The sequence below is a fragment of the Vipera berus genome (assembly GCF_964194415.1).
Source record: "Vipera berus genome assembly, chromosome: 1".
Taxonomy (NCBI): domain Eukaryota; kingdom Metazoa; phylum Chordata; class Lepidosauria; order Squamata; family Viperidae; genus Vipera; species Vipera berus.
In genome coordinates, this window is record NC_138202.1 from 315,334,918 (window position 1) to 315,357,054 (window position 22,137).

At 37.9% G+C, this 22,137-nt stretch overlaps 1 protein-coding gene across 1 annotated transcript in view; it reads left to right on the plus strand.

Moving 5' to 3' along the window:
- Positions 1-1,572: 1,572 nt before the first annotated feature.
- Positions 1,573-22,137, plus strand: part of MTA3 (metastasis associated 1 family member 3) — a gene marked incomplete at its 3' end in the record, with an annotated part of 141,139 nt that continues 120,574 nt past the window's right edge. The window contains exons 1-3 of the mRNA XM_081315101.1: positions 1,573-1,643; positions 11,151-11,218; positions 16,492-16,585. Coding sequence (XP_081171227.1) covers positions 1,616-1,643; positions 11,151-11,218; positions 16,492-16,585 — 190 coding nt within the window. The 5' untranslated portion in view covers positions 1,573-1,615. The remainder of the gene's footprint in view (positions 1,644-11,150; positions 11,219-16,491; positions 16,586-22,137) is intronic.

Sequence of the window (22,137 nt, forward strand, 5' to 3'; positions counted from 1 at the left end):
TTTTTCAGCATCTAAAGATACTATACAGAAGACCCCATTCCTTGTTTAAATCCAATACAGTATATCAGTAACATGTCTGATTATCTTTGATAAACCCAGAAAGAGAGGCATGAATTGAATTATTATTAAATCTATATGCCACTTGATTCCCAGCAACTTTGGGTGGTTTACAAATGATTTGAAACATGAAAAATATGAAAACAAAAACCAAAAAACAAAGAGCCTGAGTAAAGGGCCTTTGAATTATCAGCATAGTGGGAGCCATTCCAAACTTGGGAGGGCATCTCATTTCAGAGTACAAGTCCTGCTGCAAAGAATGCACTTTGGGATCCCAATCAGTGGCATTGTTTAATTGAAGAAACTCAAAAGTGTGTCAATCCTGCCAGATTGAATCCACTGGGCAGATAAACAGTGTAAAATCTTCTATCTAGCCAATATAGTTGTTAACTCCTCAGAACTGACCTTAATATAATAAAGCTATAACTAGCACAAAATTTAGGATCTTTCCCTATTTCTAAAATCAACCCTATTTATACTTCTTAAAGTAATGATGGCAGTTCATACTCCTTAAGATTCATTGTATACTGTACATCCAAAAACAGGACCCAGCAACCTTGCAAAATGCTTTATAAATAGACTGTACCTCTACCCTGGTCTTAAATCTTCCAGATTTGTTGGGAAATTGTTGGGAATCACATTAAGTCAGCTCTAACCTCAAGGTGCATTTAAAAGATCAAGAACAGGGTTGTCAGTTCAGTCAAAGCAGTCTTTGGTCCTTTCCCTCTCTGGAATTTCACATCCTCCATAAGGACTCTTGCCCCATATTTGCAAGCAAGAGACAGGGATGCAGTAGTAGTAGTAGTCCTGGAGCACCGAATAGGGAAAAACAACAAAAAGGTAAACTTTAGAGTATGATGATAGCCCACATGGATTTATGGTCCACTTTGCAACACAAAAAGGGTAAACTTTAGAGTATGATGATAGCCCACATGGATTTATGGTCCACTTTGCAACACAAAAAGGGTAAACTTTAGAGTATGATGATAGCCCACATGGATTTATGGTCCACTTTGCAACACAAAGCTCTTCTAGTGCTCTCTCTTTCTCTCTCAAACTCCTAAAGGTTTTTTTTTGCCAACTACGCTACTTAGTCCCATTTTTTGTATCTTGACACCCCTGCCGATGTAGAAGGTACCTGTAAGCACACTTTCTAGCAGGTCAAACCCTGACTTGCCCGTGCTTGCCTGCACGCACAAAAACGCCCCCAGGATGCGCCTCTTATACTCTTCCCTTCCCCACGATACCCAGAAAAGCTTCTTCTCTCCCACAGGGGAGGGGGAAAGAGTAACACACACACACACACAAACACACACACTTTTAACCCTTCCTCTCCCGCTTTGCTTTAACCCTTCGCTTCTTGCGCTTTATTCGGATCCCCTCCCCCAAGCGGGTTGGCCAGCCAAGCTGCAGAGCCGCCCGGCACCCTGATTTGCCCGGGGGCGAGTGGCGTAAAAAGTAGCAACAGCAGCGAGAGCAACTGAACGCTCCTCCCCTTCCCCAGCCCGGCGGCGGCGGCGGCGGCGGCGACAGAACAAGGAGGGCGCAGAGCGTAGACATGGCGGCTAACATGTATCGAGTGGGAGGTATGTGGGGGTCCTTGGCGGACACGCCACGCGCCCGGGCCTCTAGTTTGCATTCGCCAGAAAGGCCTGGCTCCGAGCCAAGAAGGAACGGAGATATCGGGGGTGGGGGGGTGGGGGGGTAAAAAAGGAACAGGAAGGAGGAGAGGGGCGTGCAGGTTGGAAGCCGAGCTTAGCCCAACACCCGCCTCTTTCCCCCCCCCGGTAGAACCAGCCCCGTGGTTCGTTCCAACGAGAGAACCTGACGAGGGAGGCCACCACCCACCGTGGCGAGGAGATGGTGGTGGTGATGATGATGATGATGATGATGAAGGGGGAAGGCGCCCCCCCCGCTTCTCGCGAAGCCCAAAAGGAACCCCCTCGCTCGGGAACTGCAGTCGACGGGCTAATGCTTGGGGAGGGGGGCGGGAAGGGAAACCGCGCATCCGAAGTGAGCTTTGGATTGGAAACCTTTCCCTTCCTTCCTTCCTTCCTTCCTTCCTTCCTTCCTTCCTTCCTTCCTTCCTTCAAGTGTGGGAACTCTCAAGCGTCCTCGGCCGTGAAGAAACGCTCTCTGAAAACAGGCAAGGCGGCCTTGCCCAGTTGGTCCTTCTGTCGTTGAAGGGCGGATAATGCAGCAGGGCCCAGCGTGCTTGGTGGTATCGCATCCCCCCGCGCGTTGATTTGCTTGTCAGTTCCATTCTTCAGAGTGATGAAGCAGTTTAAGCGTTGGCCTAATACTAGTTTTGGGTTCAAAACTCCAGCTGCAAAACGTGAAGGTTATTTTGGACTCTTCCCTACATTTCATTCCAGGGTGCTGCATAAAGGTGGAGGGAAAAGGAATAACCAGTGTACTGTCTTGATATATAAAACAAGCGTGCTAACAAATAGTTACCCTGTGGTAAGATGAGTGGCCAATACATTTTATAAATAAAATAGAGGGTATTAGAATTGAAAGTCTAGCAAGCACATCCCATCAGCAACAGATAGCTGAAGAAATGGCTTATAAAAGTTATCAATGTAGTAGACTTCTAAAAAAAATAAAAACATTATACTATTCACTCAGTTGAAACTAATTTATAGTAGAATGGAATGTTCTTTCATCAGGTCATGATTAATCTAAAATCTGCTACCCAGAAAGCTGAGATGGGCTCCATGGAAAATAAACGTGACAAAATGCTAGTCTTAATGGCTTCTGTGTAGTATCTAGTATGCTGTAGTTCAGGGGTCTTCACACTGGCTGAGGAATTCTGGGAGTTGAAGTCCATGAGTCATAAAAGGGCCGAGTTTGAAGACCCCTGCTGTAGTTGGAAATAGGATGAACTTCTAACCATCCATTACCTATGTTGGTATGTTGGTTTGTGAGTTGTAAAAAAAAGTTTAAAGGCTACTAAGCAATCATACTTGCTAGCTGCCATAGAAATAGTTCAGATCACATTCCACTTTAGGTATGAAAGCCAGCTGGGTGACTTTGGGCTCGTCGCTTTCTTTCAGCCCATATCAGCCTCAGCGAGTAAATTAGTTGGTCAAGTTTATTTTTTATTTTATTTACTAAATTTATTTGCTGCTCATCTCGCTGTAAGATTGCCTGTTGCAATGGATGAACCAATGGATCAACCCTCAGTTGATCTGAAAAAAGCAGACATTGTGGGAAATTCCTTTGTGGGAAAAGCACTAGGAAGAAAAAATGTTTTGGTTCCTTCTCTGATCCATTACAACTTGAAGCCATCCAATCAAGAATCAATAAAATCTTACTGTGAGTGCCCAACTCTACTCCAGATGCTGTTCTTCACCTTAAAGTAGAATACCTTTCTGTAGCAGCTTATTTGAGAATCAGCTGCCTTAAATAATGGATAAATCAAAGTTTCTGGAGTGAGTCATTAGTTCAGCATTTCCTCTTAGAAAAATTGTATAGACCTTTATTCTGATGGGCTCTCCATGCCATTCCTAATATCATTTGGCCCCAAAACAAGAAGTCAAACAAGGACTGATCTGGATTTTTGGAATGATACATTCAGAATTTCTCCGTACTATTTCAGGACCATTTTCATAGCTAGTTCTGATCCTGAACTACTTCTGTAGCAGATATATTGCATATATGAAAACATACTAATGGGGTTCAGTGCTGGAGGGCTTATGTTGAGTGCTTATGTATTTTCCTAGAGGCCACTATTGAGTAGTACATGTTTTACTTCTTTGTCTCCTTTATTCCATTTTGTATGTGGAACTTATATCTTCACTTTTCACCTACTGTATTGGTTGATCAAAAAGTGAGAGTTGTTCATTTCTTACTTGTACATTATTCAGTGAAAATGTAAAGAACCGGAATAAAGTTCTACTTAAGTACTGTTGGCTTTAGGAGATTATAAGCCTGGTCTTTATTCTGGTTAGATGTATATGATTATTTCTAATGGCTTTAGATCATTATCATCATTCTTTATTATGCACTCTTCATTTTTGGTCCCTAACAAAACAAATATTTTGTCCATGGAAATGAAAACCTGAATATGAAATAGTGTTTATCATGAGAAGGCCTTTTCTGGTCATAGCTGTTTTGCAATTGTGTGGAGAAATGTTACATTTTTATGAATATAATATAAACCCAAGTTCTTATAAGTGTCAGTTGAAGGATGATTTATACATAGCTATATAAATAAATTGGGACAATAGAAATTAAAACATTGAAAGAAATGCCCCTCTCACTAATAAGCTTGTAAGCCGCCCTGAGTCTTCGGAGAAGGGCGGGATATAAATGGAATTAAAATAAAAAAAAATATTTCTAAAGCAAAAAAGAAAGGTGGACTTGACTTTTCTCAGGTACAGTCTTGCTCTATGTGCTGGAGGTTTGCTTTCTTTAGTGAAAAAAAAAGGCTGTTGAGAGAAACATACCATCAATATTCACCTACAAGGCAAATGGAAATAGGTCCATCTGTTCAGGCCATAGCTACATCCTCAAATAATGACGATAGAAAGTAATAGTAAGCTGGATCCAAAGCAATACGGAGAAATGGAAGAGGTGAATGAAAGAACTGTCTTGAGGAAACAAGCAATGGAGGAGTAAAGAGAAACTATAGTTTAATTCTTGAATCTGGGGTTGGAGAAATCAATTTTGTAGATCCAACAGATGGATTTCTGGTTGGTTGGTTTTTTTTACTCAGGATAGATACTGAGGATCAGGACAAAAGTAACAGAATTTAGCCGCACTGCCATATGTTCTGAGATCCTTCAATCTGTGCCTTTTCTTTCTGGGGGAATGTTATGGGTACTTCTGATGTTTCCCTGTCCATTTAAACATTCCATTAAAGGAATCTCCAGTACAATTTGTGGTGTTTCATCTCAAGCACAAATTTAGCACATTCTGCTGTTCATGACAATTAGACATCATATTTGATGCCAAATCTGGCCAGAGGTGTGTCACGCTTGGTGATGAGCTTGACATGGGATTACTCTCACTCCTTTTATGGTTATATGTAGACTAGCTCAAGACCAACAGGTTCTTCCTGCTTTTAGTAAAATTTGCTGGAATAGTGTGCTGATTGGCTTTCTTTATGACATGAAGCCAATCAACACACTACTCTGACAACTGCCTTTCCCCTGTTGTGGAACAGCATTTCAAATGTACAGGGGAGTTGAAAAGAAAAAAAAATAGGAAAGTCATTAACTTCAATTATTCTCCAGATGTGTTAAATTTCCACCAGTTCCTGCTTGTATAACCAGTGACAAAAAATGCTAGGAATTGTAATCTAAAATTGTAATCTAAAATTACAATTACAAAAGGTATGAAATTACACTAAATAAGTCTGCTAAACCTCCAGTGTCTATCTTAACTATCAGTGGGAACTGCAAAACAATTCATATTGCGTTTGAAGCTAGAGATATATAACATCGAGGAACAAAATAAAGTGTAACAAATTACTTTATATCCACCCCATACAGGTTTTGTTTGATCAAGCTTTTCTCACAACATACTCTTAATATTATATTCCCATCCATGCTTATTTAGAATTAAACCTAATAAATTTAAAAGGAAAGTATTCCCTAATAAATGTGTTAAGGATTGTGGCTCTAAATTATAGAATCCAGCTTGGCTGAAATTTGTTTTTATTTGCATAAGTTTCATAAATCATACCTAATGTATGATGAAGCAAATTCAGGCAGCATTGTCCCAAGATAGCAATGGGAATATATGATAATTGAATTCCTTTAGGAAAAAATGTGTCTATAACCCTTCTTATCTGACAGTGAATTTTCATCTCTAAGTTCTATTACTTTTTCTTCTTTTACCTAATTCTCCCTTTCAGGCTTAATGAAATGTAAAGGCTGCCCAGAATTACTTTTTTTGCAAAACTTGTAGCAATTTATAGTTTATAAATAAATAAAAAAATATTTGTTCTATATGGAAAAGTTTCATTGTTTTAATTCCTGTGGCAATTTTACTAGCTATAATACAATGTATGACAATTTGATCCTTCCAACCACAATTTTACTTGTCTTTCCTCATCCCACTCTCCAAGGTGATACAGTTTTGTGATTAACACAATTCACATGTGTGGAGATTGTGTTGTGAACACTTAGTAGTATCTCTGTAGTGTTTGGTATGTTGCTAAGTGGCCATGCGCATGCTTCAGCATTTGCCCAGTTTATTAACACTTATGCTGTTGCTCTGGTCCTTTTCAGCAACTTTCTAAGTTAATCAAACCAAGCATGTTTCACCAGATACTGTGTTTTGCTAATCATCACTTTATTCACTGAGTATTAATTTATTATTTTTATATTTTATTCTGAGCTTTGAGATGCCAGTATCCTCTTTGTTTTTATATGTTGTATTTCTGTGCATCTTCATAAAATTCATCTGTATGTTCTAGAACAGTGTTTTAGCAGGTAATATTACATCTAATTGCAGTAAAGAATGTTTGATTATTTCCTAATGGAAATAATGCTCTATTTTATGAAAATCTGAAGGAAGGACTTGGAAATAAAAGTTTTACTACTGATGGTCAAAACTACTTCAGTCCAGGATTGCGCCCTATGTAATTTTTTTTTCATATTTTCATTAGCTTAGAATTTCAGATTAGAATAAAAATGGGCTTTGGTGATGTAATGTGCAATTATAAGATATTTTATATAGCAATAAATGCCCTTATTTAGGAATGTCATAAAAATGAGTTTGTCACAGTAGAATAATGTTTAATTTAACTTAGCCTTATCTTAGCTTTAGATTATGTAGGTGGCTTCTCTCCTCTGAATTAAAACCGAATTCAGTTTAGAATGGACTGAAGTAAAATAATTTATACCTATCCACATGAAATACAAATATTTTTTGTTGTCTTCTCTGAATAAAGGAAAACAGTATACAGTTTTTCTTTTTCCTGAAAGCTGTAAGAAGGATGTTGTAAGACTTTTCCCAATCCTGGAAAATAAATAATTTTGTTCTTAATCCTAAGGAGCTTTTTACCTCCTGTACTTTTTATCTTTTGGTGTACCAGGAGGCCTACAATCATGTGTCAAGCTTCTTTTAAGGTGTGGGAGAATGGAAAGGAGGAAGTAGTATGGGTACTTAATACTTGCTGTTAGATTATTGTTTGGGGCAATTGGATAATTGTATTTCATGTCGGTAAGAACAAAGAATTAGAATCATTACTTGGCCAAATTTTGAACAATAAATTAGTCTGTAGCCCATATTGCTGCCCAAAAGTGTTCTCGTGCTTTCTATTTGTAAAAGTGTGTTGTCTAACTAGGCCAGTATGAAGTTTGTGCTATTTAATGGGGTGTACAAATCATTTCAAGGCATTTGGTGTGTGGAATTTCATAAAATGGAACTGTTACTTTGAATGTGAAATGGAATTTTGAGCATTTAGCTCTGAATTGAATTGAAATCTCCAAAATATAGAAAGCAGTAGATTCATATTCAGAATCAGACATTTCTTCAAAGTTCCTGAATACAACTTTTCCAAATAAAGTGTTTTGTATGCTCTCACTTTGTAAGTTGTCCAGGTTTTACATTGGCTATATTGTCAAAGGGTGACATTTAGGAAATGAAATGAAATTATAATTGTAATCCTTTGCACCACTTACTAGTGAGTAAGGACATTAAGCTTAAGACAACATGTGGAACAGGAGTCTTTCCTACATTTGTGGGCATGCTTGGAATATTGAGACCGTGTTATGATATTTCACCCAGTAATAACCTACAGTTATTTTGTTGATTGTGGTAGCATACAAGCTGATAAATAAAAAAACCAAATACACCAAAAGGCAAAATGGTAAGGTTGCTGCCCACTACACAAACTAGCTTTCCAGGATATTCTACGCACACAATTGGCTGTGACTTTTATGGTGGTTATGACACAGTTCTGAATAGAACTGGACTCCAGTTAACCACTGTTTTATTTATATTAATCCCCCCCTTTGGTCTGTAGGGAACACAATAATGTGAAAAATGCAGTGTATATCTGAGACCAGTAACTTACCTGGCATTCTACAGTAGATTTCCACCATTTTAAGATTATAAATGAATGAATGAATGAATATAAATGTAGTGGGTGCCAAAAATTTTCAGGCATGTTGAAGACCATGATGTCTGCAGTGCCATCCTAAGAAATATCTGTATCATAAAGGGTACTTAATTGAGCTCTCCTGAAAATGCAGAAATGATTAGAGATGAGAAATAATGAAAATAATTCAGAGTTGTCAGTTTAGCTCCACAATCAAATCCATATTTCCTTCCTTCCTTCCTTCCCTCCCTCCCTCCCTTCATCAGCTACTACATGATTAATTAACATACAAATATTTAGTAACTGTAAATGACTATTAATATCTTAGAAAAGGCAGTCTCATATTCCACATGAAAGGCATGCATCTTCTAACTATTTATTAAACAAATTTATATAGCCACCCAACTGATAGGTAATTCTAGGCGTCTTACAATATTAAAACAACCACATAAAAACCATAAGGTGGACGAGAGTGGGCGGGGGTTGGTTTCTGGCACACTGCATACATATTTGTCTTTCTGGAAGATGACCCTTTGCTTCCTTCTCCCAAATTTCCCACCTTCATGTTCAGACAAGTTTGTAATGGCAAAAGTTCGCAACTTGAAAATTCATTAGTACAGTAATGTTCATACTGAACAAAAATATAAAATAATTGTACATTGAAAGAAAGACATTTTTTCTAGACAGCTTGATTGGATGCAGTGGTATCATGAGTACAATACTGCAGGGTTTGTTTACTAATATATTGTGGATGCAGTCCCATACAAAGAAAATTCCCTTGAAGTTATGGGAGCTTTTTTATGAGCAACTATGTTTGAAATTGAAATGAGTCCTAATTTTATTAAGTTTTTAAAGTTCCATTGTGCATTTGTAATTTATTGATTACTCTGGATAAACATCTACATAGCGGCCTACAAATCTCTTTTCAGGCCTCCTCCAAACAATCCTACTGGAAGTAGTCCTACTGAACTCTCCCTAGAAACTATTAATTATTTCACTCTCCCACAGCAAGTGACTTTTCAGATAAATTGGATTGCAACTTACATTTGATCTATAACCTCCCACAGGGTGGCTATGCGAGGGTTATAGAGCAATACTTCTAAAAATCCTTGGATGGGATTACACTGACTTAGGTTATGAATTTTGCAGTCCTGACGGTAGCTCTCATAAGGCATTGCAAGCATTTCTTAATATCTTCCTTATTGTTACTTTGCTAATTTAAACTCCCCCCCAAGACTGCCAGCTGTGGCAGAGCTGTTTTAAGGAGCTGTAGAGTAGTGATTTGTTCTACACCTCACTTCAAAGTATCTTTTTTCTTTTGAATTTAAGCACTATCCAGCTTTACAATTTAATTTGAAGATTAAAAGGGGGAGGGATACATAAAATTGGTCTTTAAATTAATCTTGTCATATAGAACAGGGGTCCCCAACCTATGGTCTGCAGCCCACTACCGGACTGCAGCCTCTTGGCCAGTGGGTTGTGAAAATGGCTGGCCAGTGCACATGCACGTGCATTCCCCTCACGCTAGCACCCATGGCCCCATTTGCGCATGTGTGTGTGCACGAATGGGTTAGCCAGCACCGGACAAATGTGTGAGGCCCATTTGCGCAGGCGTGAATGGGGCCGCTAGTGCCATTTGCGTGCATATGTGCGCACCAATTTGGAAGCTGCTCTCCTCTCTGGGCTGCAAGCCCAGAAAGGTTGGAGACCTTTGATATAGAAGATAAAAAAGAATTACTATCTTTTGCTCTAGAAAGAAAGACAAATCAGTTGTCGAAATTGAAAAGAAGCAGATTTTGACAAAATTTTGAGAGAACCTTTCCAAGGATAATCAACAGTGGAACTGACTGATTTGGGAGTTGATGGTTCTCCTTTGCTACAGTTATTTAAGGAAGCAGTTATTAAAGCAGGATTTGGAGAGGCATTTATCAGCTATCTTATAGTCGCAAGATTCATTCATGTACATTGTGGAGGCTGAATGGATTATTTCCAAGATACTTCACAACTCTATGGTTCTTTATAGTATATGCTGCTCAAGAAAAAAAGCCTTATTGGAATGGATTAATTATCCACCATATTTGGCGTGAAAAGCTATAGTCTTGATCAAAAACATGATGGCTTCTGAAGCTCTTGCAAAAATGTTCGTAATTATTAAAATAAAGGCCTGTATGATTCACACTGATGGAAAGAAAGATTTCTTAATCAACAATAATTTGGATTTTAAAAGAGTAAGCGTATATGATTAACCCTTAATCTAACATGTTTTGCTTTAACAAATTTCAGATGCAAGCAGTGGACAAAGTGTATGCTTCTCTCCATGCATAAAATCTTATTTGGCGTTTTACACATGTGTAAAATATATGTGAATAAAACATTGCAGCCCTGTTTTGTGCATAAAACCTCAGTTGCATTTGATAAGCTATTTTGCTTTAGCAGACACCTCTTCCTCCAATAAGTGGTTAAATAATGGTTTATCCTATGGTGAAAGTTTATTGTACTAATGTTTGAAACACTGCTGAAGAATCTATGTTATGGAAGGCTAATATATTAGAGATTTTTAACATGAAAGTCAATTTTCTGCTGTGTAACAATCTATTTCTTTGTGAACCTCTAAATTTATAAGTTGGTTAGAAATTGCCATTTTCAAGTCTTATTTGGTGGAAAGCCATTATACACTTGCCTAGTTTTATTGCTTTCATGTAATACATTTGTTAGTACCTGATTAATTTAACTGCATTGTTACAAAAATAATTATTTGAGAATTGATATAATATGCGAACAAAATTTTTGAAATTAGATATTTTAATGGAATTCCAGTCATTGCTGATAGAAAAATTAATGATGTTTTCCTTGGGTTAGGCCTGGGAGGTAAGAAGATAATTTATTTATAAATTATACATTTTGAAATTAAATAAGGCCACATGCTTTCATTGTAGAAATAAAAGCAGTGAGTGCTTGAACTTTAACATGGACCATTTGATTTTGTTGTTGTAATACTGCTTTTTGAGGAATTTTAAATTTATTTCTTTTTTTACAGATTATGTTTATTTTGAAAATTCTTCAAGCAATCCATATCTTATCAGACGAATAGAAGAACTTAACAAGGTATGTGATGTTTAGGAATTTCAAAAATAAATTATAACTTATTCTTTGGGAGACAGTTTCTTCTAAGTTGGTCTAGAAAAGAATTAAGTAATATCTTTTTAAAAGAATTACTTTAGGATTTTTTCTGTATTTATAACTTTAACTGTATTTTATGAATATTTTCTGCTTATATATTTATTGTATAGTTAATAGTTGTGAATATACAGGGTGGGGTATAAATCAAATAAACATTAACATAGGGATGTTATTAATTCTGCTGTACATAATCTTGTGACTGATACGTTGTGGGCAAGCTAGAACGTTGTACTAGATGAAATCTAGCTGCAGAATTAATGCAGGAGAACCAGTGAAAGGCAGTAATCATGATAAGTGTTGGGGCAAATTAAGGCAAGGAAAAATGAATAGCAGTCACTGAGATCACAAAGCAGTCCAAGGAAAATTATTGCTGCTATAACCAGAACTGATCTAAATTTTACTAATTGATAATGTCTGGAAAAGCCCCAATCCCTGGTATAGAATAACTCCTAAAACTACAGCTAGTCCTTGAGTTATGACAGTAATTGGGACCAGAATCTCCATCATTAAGCAAAGTGGTCATAAAACGCGATGACATATGACCGCATTGCTTAATGATGACAATCCAGCAGCCCTTGTTATCATTGTTAATTAAATCCCACTGGCTGTTAGGCAGGGACCAACCCCAAGCCAAGCTATTTCCATCTTGGTCCCTCCCCGATCTCAGTAAGGTAAGGAGCTTCCTATTCTGCCTCCTCTTACAACTCCCCACCATCAATCTGTCTCCCTTCCCCATCTCTCTCCTTTTGGCTGTCCCATTCTTCGGTGGCAATGGTGCTGAGGCTGAAGTAGAGGAGCAGTGCCTTTAGCAGTCTTCCAGCCACCATTGCCCCTGGACCTCTACTTCAGCCCTGGTGCCACCACCACAAAGAATGCTGCCTCAAGCCCTGCACTGTGACCAGCCACTTCAGCGCCACATTGTGTCTTGGTGTATTTTGTGCCATATATACAATGATGTCATAACTCACAATATCACCTGACCCTCCAGAAGCCTATGGTGGTAAAGCAGTCATGGGGAAAGAGAAAAGGCAGATTAAGATTAAGGGGGGTGGAGAGGGACCTCTGTGAAGAGACTTCATTTTACTTGTGTCACTGGTGACCTGCCATTTTGCTGGAAGAGATTGAAGCAGGGCCCAATTGTGGAGGAGGGTATTCTGCCACTCAAAGATGGTGACTCTGGCCATGTCTTCTCATTCCCTTCATTTCAGGTTTGGTGGGGGTGACAGAGGAGGATTGATAGCCATAACAAGACAGGTTCCATCCTTGGTTGCTTTTTAGAAATTATGAGGGGATGGATTTCAGGGGAAGTTGGAAATCAAGGACAGCAAATCCTGACATTAGAGTTTTGTGACTGTTGAAATCCATGGATGACAAGCAACCAGTCATGCTTTGTAATCAGTAGCACCCAGCTCCCCATTTTGGTCCCAGGTTTCTTCTTTTTGGACCCAAACATGCCATTCTCGTTTTGAGGTCGCAAGCTTAGCTCACTGCCAGAGTAAAGGCAGATGCAGTTCCTCAGTTGGTCAGTAATGGTGGGCCAGGGAAGGTGGACCCACTCCTGGATTGAGCAGGCAGTGCTAAGGATGCTTAGCATTTGAAGATGTTCTCCATGGCAGCAGTGTGATAAAATGGCAAAGTCAGAATTAAACACTAACTTTTTTGGAGCAAATCATTTTACTTAAGATGAATCTGTCTGCTACACTTTCTGTGTTAGTGCTGATGAGGACCTGAGAGAGAACTTTATTTCATTCTCCAGACAATTGGCAGCCACCTGTCTTCTGTTCAGATGTGATCAGATACTTGAATCTGTTTCTCAGATACTTGAATCTTCTCAGGTGCTAAGTCACCTAAACAAATCATAATGGTTCATGGTTCATTGATGTCTCATGACATCTGAAATGAACATTAAATGTGGTTTAACTAGATATCTTTTTGGTTCCTGCAGCACCATCCATAATGCCCACAATGAATAAAGACTCTTGTAGCCCAGCTAATTTATGCAAACTGGCCACTGTCTAATCATGTCATCACCTAAACTGAAGTGGGATTTAGCTGCTACCACTTCATTGGCAACCTTCCTCCCATTCTCAGCCCCATTCCTGTGACCTACTTTCCTTTACACTTGGCAATCAATAAAATTGATTGTGTAGTACAGTGCTTTACACACATGTATTGCTAATGTGTTGAGTTTGTACCTGCAAAGACTTCAATATAATGTTGGTTAGGGCATATTGATAATTCTGAGATGGGCCTTTTGTTGCTCTTCAATTCTGATGCTAAGATTGCAGAAGATATTTAAAACTGCAAAGCCCATAAGTTGGTTTGCGTTGTTTGCTGAACTTTGGGTTGTGAGTGCACTTTAGACATTTTCTTGTGCCATGTTAATGTTTAGATTTCCATGGTATAGCTAAAATTTCAAGACTGTATTCTGGTGAACTATTAATACATATCTCTTCCTGTTAACTTCCACTGACTCAGCTCTGGAGGTGGGGACAGAATGAGTGGGTGCTTCCATGATTTTTATCCTGTTCAGAGCTTATATGCAGACTTTGGTCTCATACTGTATGATTGTGTTCAATTTATTTATTATAAGAGTTACAGTTAAACAGCCTGTAGACAGCATTTGGCTTAAAAATTATGTTTAAAAATTATTTGAAGACAAAACAACAGCAAACACAAGTGAAATGGAAACAGTACATTAAATTTATGTCTGTTGCTAATTGACTGCTGTCTTAATTAGCTGGCTTCTGTGAGTTAACTGCTGGCTGGACAATCTGCTTTCTTTGTCTAGCTTAGTGTGTTGGCTTTTAAACATATTTAAAAAAATAAACTGTTTTCTTTATTGAGAATCTGGAGGTGTTTTCTGATACCAATTTTTAAGTCAATATGATGGGCAGGTTGCCCAATTCATTGCATGATGATGATGATTGTAGCAATCTTTCTGAAAGTTGGCTGCATGAATTGCTATTGAATCCAAATCTGGTTGACCTGGGCTGCGAAGTGAATGAGCAAAGGGCTTGTTCCAGGTGTATGTTTTTAACTTATTTAAAGGACATATAGCCAGCAACAACGCTTGAGTGGCTCACAAAGCCAAACTGCCATAAAAATAAGAAAAGCAATACCCAGAACATGGCATCACAACCATGCTTCTCCAGTACAGCCAACACCATCATCTTCAAGCTCCAGCCTCTCCCTATTCCAGTGGTTGGGAGAAGAGCCAAATGTATAGCCTTCCAAAAGGTGAAAAGAGTCAAGACCTGTTGGATCTCAGAGAAAAGGTGGGGTTCTTGGTATGCTTTGAGCTTGGTGGTTTTCTGGCAAGATGTTTCTTGCAATGCTGATGACATTACTTAGTTTGGTAATGAAATATTTCTGTAAGAAAACCATCAAGCTCAGAGAGCACCAAGGACCTCATAATTGAACCCTGAACTACAAATATTCCCTTCTAAGGAAAAGGTGTTCCACGGAGCAAAGGCTGCTACAGAAAAGTTACATGTCTAAGATCTAATGGATGGCAACATTTCTGCGCAGAGATCTGGAATGTACCTACTCTTATCTGATCTGGTGAAAGAGGCAGAGACCTTCTGGGGAGGGTGGTTCCACCAAAAACCTGGCCCTATGTCACGTCTATGACTTTGAAAGTGATAAGCGTCACTAGAATTGCTTTTCTGGTTCTTTTTTTTCCAAGTTTGGAACAACTTTTGTTTGTTTGTTTGGGGCACACCACTGGTCAGAGTGAATGAAGTGTGATTGGAAGGGTTTGCAGACTTTATGAAACACGTACGTTACAATTCTTAGCCATGTTACTAGGTATCCTTGGCTAAACCTAGTTTGCCTCACAAAATCTTGAAAATAAAATTGTGTGTGATTGTGTGTGTGTGTGTGTGTGTGCGCACAGGGGAAAAAGAACTGTATAGATTATTACTATATTATGTTCCACATTTGATTAAGAATCAAATACTAGGGTTTCTTTCTTCCTTCATTTTGTTTTGTATCTGTTTAAACAGTAAACTGAGAACAAGGACTGCATGCTTTGAAAATGGTTAGGAAGAAGTGCTTTATACCTCAGTGAGCACAGCATCTTCCTGTTGCTTAACAAAACAGCCTGGCAGCTTCTTCATGAGGCAATGTTATAAAATGTGTGTGTGTGTGGGTGGGTGGGTGTGCTTTCGATTCAGTGTTGACTCCTAGTGAATGCTTACACAAATCTGGGCAGCTTCTTGGCAAGATTCAGAAGTGGTTTGGTATTGCTTCCTTCCTAGGACTAAGGGAGAATGACTGGCTCCAACTCATCCAGCTGTCTTGTTCCTAACCAAGAACTCATGATTTCACCCTTCTAACTCAGGGTCTTTAACCGCTACACCAAACTGGCTCTTTAAAATGAGTAGACCTATTAAAGACAATATGTGTACGTTGATGAAAATAGGAATGGATTGTTAAGGGAAGAAGAATACAACTTAATCCTGAAAAAGTTGTTAGCATGAGAAAGAAGTTCCAAATAACCCCACCTTGATTCTGCTTTGGCATAAGATGAAGTAGAGAGAAACTCTTGACATCTTTTAAAATCCTGTTACTATGATGCCTTTCAGCAATAAGTATTATTCCTGAAATCCTTGGGTGTCTGTTTTCTGGCCAGGCCTACCTTGATGGATGATTTCAATCTTGTTCTCTAGCAGTTCTTGCAAAGAAGCAGACCCTGCCCTCCTAAATAATTAAATACAGGAATAAATATTTTTTTTAGTTTCTTAAAGGAGTTATAGGTAACAGAGCAAGAAATAAGCAAACAATACTTTTCAAGAAAAATGTATCAGGGTGTAATGGCAACTGGGCTTAATCCTTACTTAAAGAAACAGATATTCAGTCTCAAAGCAAAGCTAGAATCTAAGATTGAAGGCTTCCCTTCAGTTGTTGTGAATGCTCCGTCACTAGAGCTTTTTAAGAAGAGATTGGACGACAGTTTTTCTGCAATGATATAGGGTCTCCTGCTTGGGCACGGGGTTGGACTAGAAGATCTCCAAGGTCCCTTCCAACTCTGTTATTCTGTCTTCTGTAAATCATTTTTTGTTCGACATGATTACTCTTATGGCATGAGCCAGCTTTAAAAAATAGATGAATTTTGGCTTTGTGGAAAGTCTGTGGTGAATGTTAAGGTTTACTTCTTAACATGTATTTCATTAATTAATTCTGTCATTTTCTAGACTGCCAGTGGTAATGTGGAAGCAAAAGTAGTATGCTTTTACAGGCGACGAGACATCTCCAATAGCCTCATTATGCTTGCCGACAAACATGCAAGTAAGTTGTTTTTTTATTTTATTTAGAAACAAATAGCATGAATTATGCATTCTTAAAATAATATTTTGTGTCTGTCTGTATGCACTCATTAGACTCTGCATTGTGAAACTGAATATACATGCAATTTATTAATACCCTTGGTGGGATGTGCATTCAGAATTTCATGCCTGTCTGCATTTTCATACAAGTAATCAAATAATATCTTGCAACCAATTAGAGCTGGAACTAAGGGCTAATAATTTTGCTGTTTGATTTTCCCCCCTTTTTTCAGCTACAGCATGATTGATCTAGCTAATTTAGTGCAGTATTATTTTTTTCTGTATTTATTCATATTGTTAATAGTTCAGTAGAAGAGCAAAATAATTCATGGTTTCTCTTGTTTCAGACTCTAAAAGATTAATGACTTGAGTTTGAAATTTAGTTAATTAAATTTTCCTTCCATGAATTTTTTTATCCTCAATTTGTGTTCCTTACAGCTCATGTATGGAACATACACGTCTCCCCAAAATTGGGATGCAATATAGAGGATTGCCAGGGAAAATAAATCAAGATTAGATAAGCTTGTGCAAGATTTTGAACAATTCCCTTTTATCCAGTATGCTGCTGCCATATTGTATCTGACGTGTAAGGAGGTTATGAGGATGCTGGTAGGAAAATAGCAGGGAACTGGAGAAGATAAAAAAAACTTTCTTTGTAGGCAATTTCATAAATTACTTCAATTTATTCCAATGTTTTAGTTATGGTGAGTTGGGGATGACATGGTTAGAGATCGTGTTGTCCTTTGGTTGATGGTGTTTAACATAATTTTTATTTTAACTTGTGAACCACCCATAATTGTGCTGAAGTTGGGCAGCCTAGAACCTCAATAATTAAATAAACAATTGATTAGGTAAGAGTTCCATATGAACTGTGTGGTCACTTTTCTGAAATAATTGTTGCTTATGATTTATTTATTAGTTACATTTGCTTTTACGGCACTGCAGTCATTATGAATCTTGAGCAGCTCATAAGCAAGAGTGACAGTGCAATATTTATAATTCAGTAATTAAAAATCAAAATTATTAAACATGTCCCAACATCACAACAATTCATCATATCAGCAGCATAAAATCATTTACAATAGTGTCTCATATCTCCAGTACCTTTATTATTAATGTCTCAGTTGTTTTTTGAAATACCACATGTTCAGCAGTTTTCAGAATTCCAGGAGTAAGATTGTGGTTCTAATGTCTTCTGTGGGAGAGCATTCAACAGAAAGGAAGCTGTTGCAGAAACTTTTTGCCTGCAGGTCTCCTCTTGCTCTGGGAGGACTGTCAGCAAGCACTTTCTGCAGGCTCACAATAGGCAAGTAGGTTCTATTTGGTGTAAGTGGTTATATAGATGAAAAGGCCCCAAGCCCTAGAGCACGGGCGTCAAACTCGCCATGTCACGTGATGTGTCGTGACGTATCACGACTCTTTTTGCATTGCCGGCAATGGGGTGGGCGCGGCTTAGGTATGGTGAAACCGGCTCGCGGGCCAGCAGTCTGACACCCCTGCCCTAGAGGGCTTTAAGGTTATAACTTTAAGGTTATAACTAACTCTATTCTTTAATTTATTTTAATTTATTTCAAATTTTTATTTTTAATTTACTGTACAGAGACCTTTAAGTTTTGTTGTTGTTAACCGCCCTGAGTCCCTCGGGAGATAGGGCGAGATATAAATCCAATAAATAAATAAATAAATAAATAAATAAATAAATAAATAAATAAATAAATAACACCTTGAATTGCACCTGGAAACACATTGCAAAAGGTGCAGCTCACAAAACACTGACTTGCTGTTCATATGTGGATTGCTACTGTTAGTATGTAGATTGTTTGTTTTATAATATTGTTTTCTCAAATGGTAGTAATCTTAAAAAAAGATGTGTTTTGTTTTCCCTGGAGGTCACTGTTCAAAAGAAATATAATAATGAGTACCTTTTATTTGCATAACAGCCAATTGTCTAATTGATGAGTTTATACAGTGTTTGACTCTTATACATACATGTCTCATTAACCAGATTAATGTCAAACTTTTAGTACTGACCAAAACTACTACATCATAAATATGCAGTAGGCAATCTTTAGTGAAGTTTCGTGACATTACAATCAATAAAAGTGTAGCTTTTAATGGTGTAAATATTATTCTTATACACTTTTATTCTACTTGTTCTTTTACATCTGTTTAAATTATTTTTATACTTCATTAAAATAGTGCTCCTAATGGTGAAGAAAAATGAAAAGTGACCTAAAATAATCTTAAAACTTTTATAAACTAAAATATTTAAAAACATAAAAGTTAAATTATTAAAATCTATCTTGGCGAGGCTATAATTTTGAATATTTCAGAACATTCAGAAATGTACTGAATTCAACTTATCTGTATATATAATGAGTGAAAATACGAAAGACATATCTATTCTTTGAACAACACACAACTATATAGGATTAAACATTGCTAATGTAGGTACCTTTCTTCATTCTTTAGAAATGTCTGTGTAAAGTGGTCTGGTGGCTTATAAAGCATGCTTGAATAAACATTGTTTTCCACCATAAAGACTATTGACTTCAGCTCCTTACCTGACATTTTAAGCTTGATTTAAGAAATTAAGTAACGCAGCCAAGCATATCATTAGGGGATAAGCATTTTTGCTCTTGTTCTTGTTTAATATCAATACACCCAAGCAACTGCTGGAACAGAATTTGTACAGGCTGACCCATATATCTAGAACTTAAATACCACCTCCTCCTCCTCCTCTTCCTCCTCCTGTCTTGGCAGTGCAAAAAGTAATTCTATGGAATTAAGTGCTTTTTTGCAGTTGCGATATTTGGCTTAGGCAAGTCAGAAACCAAGTTTGGAGACAGTAGTTCTTTTTAAAATTTATTTATTGGTAATGCCTGGCTCACCTCTCACGTTTTTCACTTATTTCTTTCTTATTTTTAATGTTGATTGAAATGCTAGTACTAAGTAATGAGGGCTAAGTCAAAGTGTAAAAATGTCATGCCTAAGTATCAAATTCAAAACGAGTTGGACAAAAGACTCCCTCTTGTATGAATTTCTGGGGTGAAGGTGGGTCAGTTAACTTAATGTAACTCTGTTTTCATGGAGTGTTTTTTTTTACAAACTCCTTGACAAGTTTCTAATTTTATTTGCTTAAATAGTGTACACCAGACATGGGCCTTTACTGGCCCACTGACTGCATCCAGCCCCTTTGCTGTCCTTGAGTGGCTTGTGGCATTGTCAGGCGGGAGTAAAGCATCAGCCGGGCATCGGCAGGGGGTAGGGCATCAGAAGAGGCAGGGCGTTGGTGGCCCTCCATAACAGTCTCAGTTTGGGAAAATTCATTTCCCACACCTGCTGTACATAGTCTCTTTCCTAATATAAGCTACACTGTAAAATTAGAGGCTTCTTCTGGTTCTGATTGGTGAAAAATCTCAGTTACTGTGCTGTCAAGAATTTTTATTAAAGTGGGAATTCTAGGAAAAGTGCAATACTAAATCTTAAGTTGCCTTTACTTCTTCTTTTTTTACCAAATTCTGTATTTCATTATGCTCAATTTACTCTTAACTTCTTGTAAGTAGCTTGTAGCATAGAAACAGATCTTAGATATGAAATGTATTACAAGTATCAACTTCACCCTTTTGGCTAGAGAGAAATGTAAGCATTTTGGAATCCTAGTCTCAGAACAAAAAGGTGGAGATGAGAGTTTTCTTAAAAGCAAGCAGTCAGTGAGATTCTCAACAGCCCCATCCTTGCTGAATAAAACTGTTGGGTTGAGATGGAAGAGAAGAGAATACAGACAGAAATATAATCTGGTATATCGCACATAAAGGTGTGAAAAAGGAAGAACACAGATCAAAACATTCCTGTTTTCCCCAAGATAGGTGATAGTTTCAGGAAAGTACTACATGACCCAGAAGCTGCACCAAAGCATTAGAGAGGGCCACAGTATGTAAAATCCAAAGGGCTCTCTAAACGTTGGTTGAACAAGTAGTCTTTCTTCTATAGACCTAATTTCACATTCTTCCCTATTAATTGCTCTATTTGTATAGTGAGAATGTACGAGCATGAATAGAAGGATGAAGTCAGATTTGAGCAGGTTAGGGATTAGAATTCTTAGGTTATGACTATGAGAATCTCTAGGGCTGATAGAAATTGGTAAAAAACAAAACAAAACAGCAAGCATTGGACTATGCTCAGTCTGGACCAGAGGTCCCCAACCTTTTGGGCACCAGGGACCGGTGCCATGGAGAAAGGTTTTTCTGTGGATCAGAGGAGATGTGGTATTCAATATTGCTGGCATCCCGAGGATGGAGCTTTGCTTGTTTGTACGGCCTGTTTGCTGGTATGCTGCGGACCGGTGCCGGTCCACGGACCGGGGGTTGCAGACCCCTGATCTAGATGTTTGTGTAATAATAGCCCAGAAACTTGTATAGAAATTGTTTTTCACATGAATCTGTTTTTTTTCCCTTCCAGTTTTGTTGTTCCCAGCAATTTAACTTAATAGGAAAAAGGCTTCATGTGGGGCTATTACACCATTGGGGATTGGAGAGTTTTGATATAGAGTTATATTAGTTTCCCTTTGGTATTGCCCCATTAACTATGATTTTCAGTCCACATGGAAAAAGGCAACTAAAATTTCATTTTTGGGCTTCTCTCCAGGTCTTTTAGGCAACATGGGATATGATCAGGCCAAAGCACTCGTTAAACAATGTCTAGCAGACACAGAACATCAAATGGATCTAGCCATTATTGTCAGTAAATCTAACAGGTACTCTGTTTCCTCCATGGCATAATTAACTAATCTTGAAGTACCTAACCACTGGAGGGCTTTTACTCTGGCACGGTGTTATGCCTTCCCCTAAGCCAGGGGTCTGCAACCTTGACAACTTTAAGACTTGTGGACTTCAGCTCCCAGAATTCCTCAGCCAGCTATGCTGGCTAGGGAATTCTGGGAGCTGAAGTCCACAAGCCTTAAAGTTGTCAAGGTTGCAGATCCCTGCTCTAAGCTGTCCTTGAAGGCCAATACAGGACAATTCTTTATCTGGAGAGTGATTGCCACTGTGACTCGGGACATTTATACCAACCTCATCTCACCATTATGGCATAATTCTATATTCCCTGCTGCTTTCAGATACAACATACAATGCTGTGCTTAAAATTTGCTAGATGATGATATTTACCATAAACTAATCTTAATGAGTATCTAACTCGCCACTGCAGAATTTTTTGTACCATAATAGCTTTAGTTTACCATATATTAGCCTTTATGCTCCTCAACATTTATTTAATGTTCCTATCCTTCCTTTTAGATTCCTTTTGAGACTTTTGTTTCTTTATATATTTCTGTTTTTTTAAATCTTTTTATAATTATTGTTAGCTACTGATGTTTTTTATAGTGTATACCTCATCCTCCTTATGCTGGTCTAGGACCATAAGAAAGATTTGTTTGATTAATATAAATAGTTCTTCCAATCATTCCTGACCTGTGATCATCTCACCTAAAATAAGTGCTGCAATTTGAAATAA